Source organism: Elgaria multicarinata, chromosome 7 (assembly GCF_023053635.1).
Source record: "Elgaria multicarinata webbii isolate HBS135686 ecotype San Diego chromosome 7, rElgMul1.1.pri, whole genome shotgun sequence".
NCBI classification, from domain to species: Eukaryota; Metazoa; Chordata; class Lepidosauria; order Squamata; family Anguidae; genus Elgaria; species Elgaria multicarinata.
The window spans coordinates 5,871,123-5,876,641 of NC_086177.1; the positions used below are offsets into that span (position 1 = coordinate 5,871,123).

The 5,519-nt window shown below is 39.9% G+C and overlaps 1 protein-coding gene across 1 annotated transcript; it reads left to right on the plus strand.

Annotated features, from left to right (window-relative positions):
* Nucleotides 1–4,283: 4,283 nt before the first annotated feature.
* On the plus strand, nucleotides 4,284–4,929 carry SCP2D1 (SCP2 sterol binding domain containing 1). The gene has a single exon (XM_063129709.1). It carries the CDS (start codon nucleotides 4,354–4,356, stop codon nucleotides 4,831–4,833), a length of 480 nt encoding a protein of 159 aa, XP_062985779.1. The 5' UTR covers nucleotides 4,284–4,353; the 3' UTR covers nucleotides 4,834–4,929.
* The last annotated feature ends 590 nt before the right edge of the window (nucleotides 4,930–5,519 follow it).

A 5,519-nucleotide genomic window follows, 5' to 3' on the forward strand; every position in this document is an offset into this window, starting at 1 on the left:
TCTTTGTGTTGAATGCTAGTTGCTCTTTTTTGGAAAATAAAGGGTTTTATCAATGCAAGCAGCTTGCCATGTCAAAATTACCTACTAGGAAAGTACCTGATAAGTACATCACATCCTGCCTTACCAAAAAGGCTTGCAGAGATACTTCTTGGCACATTTCTTTCATGAGGTGTATTCAGTCTGTCATGTGTTACACTAGCCACTGATGACCAAATTGCACACTGCATGCAAGTATGTGCAAGTGTCACTGAAAGCCTCCTTCCTTTTTTTGCATTTGACAGGATAAAGTTGAACACACACTTTCCACCTGCCTTTTCTCTGCAACAGTTATCCTTGTTTGTTTTTAATGTGTTATTTGGCCTTGAGCTAGTGACTCTCCTCTTGTATGGCGTGTCTGATGACATTTCTGCCAGAGCCAGCAAAGGCAGTCTGGCCTTACCAATCAGGCATTGTGTAAAGAGAGAGCAGAGGCAGCAGATTGCAAACAACTGTGGTTGTTTTGGAAAGCCAGGGAACTGCTGTCTAGTCTGGTATCTGCTGTTGGAGTATATAATTTAGTATAATTCAAAGTGCAAGTCCATCCTATGTTTTCATATTATTATATATGGCTCATGACTGCCTGGTATCAAGGAAAGAACAGCCATTTAAAATCCTATTGTAGTCAGCTAGGTTGTCCTACATGCTAATTGGACAGAAAAGTATGTGGTATTGGGAGTTGGTTTCTAAGGTGGTTGTGTGTGTTTTAATTCAGTGTTGCAAATTATATATATTCCAATTTATGTATTGTTACCTGCCTTGAGCTTTCAGAGTTAGGTTAGGTTACAAATCTGAATAAATCACATTCTGAAGACTTGAATGCCCTTGGAACTTGAACTTAACTCAAGATTGTTAATAAGTGATATTTCAAATACTATGTTTTTTAGATGTACAGCTAAAAAGTTGAATGGGATATACATGTTTGGAAAATATGTATCATCTAGGTACACTCATCAAGGCACCAAGTTGGTTGAAGTTTGTTGTTGAGTGTACACCTGGTTTCCTGCCAGGTAATGCGTGCAACAGTCCAAAGTTCACAGAAGTTACAAACTCCCGAAGTTTTATTTCTTAAGTGACCCAAGGAAGCCATATCCATATTCCAACTGTAAGGTAGACTTGCACTCTTTCAATATCGTTGGATCAACCAACTGTACTAGAGTTTCTGGAGAACACCAGCAAAGCTATCCTCTGCCATTTTGCAACCCTTTTACTTTGATGTGCTTTGATGTCATTTTATGGTTGATGAAAACGTACAAAGCAACCACCCACCCAGTGGGTGGTTGCTGTAAAAAACAGGTAATTCCATCTTGGCAATCATTACGAAAGGAATCAAAAATAAAACTGCCCCTATCATAATGTCTATATAAATCTATAGTGTGACCACAGAGCTATTCAGTTCTGGACACCACACCTCAAAAAGGGTATTGTCAAGATAGAAAAGGGGCAACTAAAGTGATCGAGGGACTAGAGCAACTCCCCATGAGGAAAGTTTACAATATTTGGGCTTTTTAACTTAGAAGAATGGTGGGTGTAGGAGGATGTGTCAGGAATTGACTTCATAGAGATTAAGCAGCAACACAGCAGCTTCCGTGTTTGATTCTTCTGCTTGGTTTCTGAGCGCCGTCCCTCAGAAAGAAATATACTCACAACACGTAAAGCTTTCTTCAGCAAAGATTTTACTGAGGTGTATAACGTTTTCTGTACAAAATACATCCAGCATACACAACATCACTGACCAGCATTCACCCACACCACTATTACATCTGTACAACTTTATATACATTTCATACATAGTATTGTGCACAGTTTCATCAGCCAATTATTCAATTAACATGAGTCAGAAGGCCACCTGCCTTATCCTTGACATTTTACAGTCCAGTACTGATGTGTAACACCTGTAGAAAATCAGGGATCCACAGACTGTGCCAAAGTGCAATTTTTCTTCTTCCAGGGCTTACCCCTCTGAGGGTAAATTTTCCAACCCTGACATGTATGAAATTGTGCGTGGTATGGAAAAAATGGATAGTCTCTCATAATTCAAGGTCATCCAATAAATCTGGTTGGAGTTTCAAGACAGATAAAAGGAAGTACTGACATAGGACATAGTTTGAACTATGAAATTTGCTATCACAAGACCAGTGATGGCCACCAACTTGAACAGCTTTAATGGGATTCATAAGGGACAAAAGCTATCAATGGCTATTAGTCACTGGAATTATACTGACTACATATAGACTGGGCCATCCACCCTTAGTGCAGTCTCCCGCTGTGGAAGGGGAACATGCCTCTGTCTACCTTGCTTGTTCGTTTTTCATGGGCAAAGACCAATATGGTCTTTCCCCCCTCATCCTCGATCAGCAAAGCTACCCCCACCAATCCATTACACACACTGGAAAAAAGTCCATTCCATAAAATTTATAAAAGTAGTTGAGTCATGAGACTTGTTTTTCAGAATTGTGCCCTCCCCCACCCAGTACTGCATGGTAAGCTGCTTTTGAAACTCCTTTCTTAAATAGGCTCTCTGACTTGCAGGCATTCTGTTTACATTACTGTCAGCACTTTCAAGTGTATTATTTAGACATGGCAGCAAATCCCAAAGTACAGAGGTCCGCCCATCTATAGCTTCATGGGGTAGTAGAGGCAACAGCTGATTCACTGAAAGCTAACAAAGCTGGGGGGAAAGGAGGCTACGGGGCGACATGATTTTTTTTATTTTTTTTTTACAAATTAAAACATCTTACAAAAAGAAACAACACACTACATACATTTTGAATAAATGTTGAATACATATATATTGAGTAAATATTATCTATAACCTATCCTATCATACAATATAATCATTCTTAACATATAAGTGCACCCCCCCACCTCGGGATCTATTCCTGCTTCCAAAATCTCATACTTTCTTCCGCTGGCGGTTTCCCACTTCCCTTAGAAAACACAAATATTAGGAACTGTTTCCAAATTCCTTCAAACTCATTTATTTTAATTATACCTTTCCTCCACTTAATATTACAAGTCAATTTATCATTAATAGCTATATCCCAAACTTCTCTATACCATTCTTCAATAGAATATTCCCCCTGAATCTTCCAGTTCCTAGCTACCATCAATCGTGCTGCAGTCAGCAAACTCGATATCAATTCTTTAATTTCTTTTCCACATTCTAAGTCTTCAAATAGTGACAGTAATGCAATTTTTGGTGTTTGTTCTATTTTCATTCCCACTATTTCTTCAATTTCAAGAAACACCATCTTCCATAATCTTTGTACATACAGTTGGAATATGGATATGCATTCCCACCACATATGTAAATACGTTCCTTTTTCCCCACAACCTCTCCAACAATTTGCTGATGGGGCGACATGATAGAGGTGTACAAAATTATGCCTGGTGTGCAGAATGTGGATAGGGAGACATTTTTCTCCCTCTCTCAAAATACTAGAACCTGGGGTCATCCCATGAAGCTGATTGGCGGGAGATCCAGGACAAATAAAAGGAAGTACTTCTTCATACAGCACATAGTTAAATTATGGAATTCACTACCACAAGTTGTAGTGATGGCCGCCAATTTGGATGGCTTTAAAAGGAGGTTGGATAAATTCCTGGAGGAGAAGGCTATCAATGGCTAGTAGTCCTAATGGCTATGTGCTACCTCCAGTATCTGAGGCAGTAAGCCTATATACACCAGTTGCTGGGGAACATGGGTGGGAGGGTGCAGTTACACCATGTCCTGCTTTGTTGGTCCCTGGTCGACAGCTGGTTGGCCATTGTGTAAACAGAGTTCTGGACTAAATGGACCCTCAGTCTGATCTAGCATGGCACTTCATATGTTCTTAAAGCAGCCATCAGTAAGTGTATAAATCAGGTGGGCAATGTGTGGTCTTCCAGATAACTTGGCTTACAACTCCCATCAGCCCTAACCAGTGATGAAGGATGATGGAAGTTGCAGGCCGAAACATTAGGAGGGACACAAGTTGCCCACCCCAACAGAAAACATGACATACATTTTTAAATACAAGAAACCTTAAAATACCATTGTAGAGTATATTCACCAATCATATCACATCATGCAAATTAATTAAAACTCAATGCTGACTGGCTGTCACATCTGATTTCACAATGTGACTACCCAACAATGATTCCCACTTCATTTTATTAATATAAATTGTGCTTAAGAAACAAAAACACTAAGCCAGACATTCAAGGAGGTATGGTAACACACATATCTATTGCATCCACAGTGAGATAAATCTGGAATGTACAATCATTCTCTGCTGTCTGGATAACAATTCATAATTCTCCAAAGACCGACAAATGAAGATGTGGAAGGAAAAACAGAAAACATGTCTTCAGACAAAAATCAACACATCTGAGGAGGTTGCTGCCTCAGATTTGTACATGACTCTCATGTCATCTTCTAAAAGTCCTTCAGCAAAAGCTACTGAGCTTCAGAGTGACCTGATATTTCAAGAAATTGGCTGCCGTGTCAAAGAGGTTGGTAGTCAGCTTGTAAAAAAGGTGAATGCCATCTTTCAGTGGGACATCATGAATGGAGGGAAGACGGTGGCACAATGGACTCTAGATCTGAAGACTGGCTCTGGTGAAGTCTACCGTGGAGCTTCTCGCAAGTCAGCCAACACTGTGTTCATTCTCTCTGACCATGATTTCATGGAGCTTGTTCTGGGCAAGATAAAACCACAGAAGGCTTTCCTGGTTGGGAAGGTGAAGGTGAAGGGCAACATTCTGCTTGGTCATAAACTGGAGTTGATTCTGAAAGAGTACACCAAGTTCTGAGTTGCACATCAGCAAGAAACTTGATCAAATCACTTATTCTCTTTAGTCAAGAGGTTGGCCATAGAGGAGAATGAAATTAAAATGCAGAGTATTTTAATGGGGAATGTTACCGTTCAAATTTGCATTTACTTCAAGGCTACTATGAATGCTTATTATGATAAACAGTTACTAATCAGTCAAGCCTACTGTGTCTTTCTTACAAGTTCACTTTTTCATCATACATCTGTCATCTCTTCAGCAGCACAGAATGTAAAGTACATCTGAAATATATGTGGGTGGTCATGCCGTGCTGAAGAGAAAATCCCAGTGATCTCCAAACTAGGACTGGGGCCCGGGGGCGGGGGGAATGCATGGATATGAATGTGTACACCTGCATACTCGCAGCAACTGTTGGGAAATGCATGAAGGAATGACAGTGGAGAAATATCTAACCGAGAAAACACTCATTTGAAAGCCCAGTCATAGAGCAATGCTATGTAATGGCAAAGCAAGACGCCCTGAATATATCAGGATTTAGAACATCACTCTATCTTCAGTAAGGAGAACAATCTCCAGCTGAGTATTTTTCAAGACTAAGGGGAAATGAGTTTGATTTTGTCAAAAATAATTTGAAGCGTGATGATGATGATACAGATACGGCTTTAGTCCTCATCATGAAGTGAGGCAATGTCAATGTATATATCCTT

Bases quoted from the DNA above. Each gene is read 5' to 3' on its own strand.
- SCP2D1 (XM_063129709.1), top strand. From the start codon at position 4,354: ATGAAGATGTGGAAGGAAAAACAGAAAACATGTCTTCAGACAAAAATC.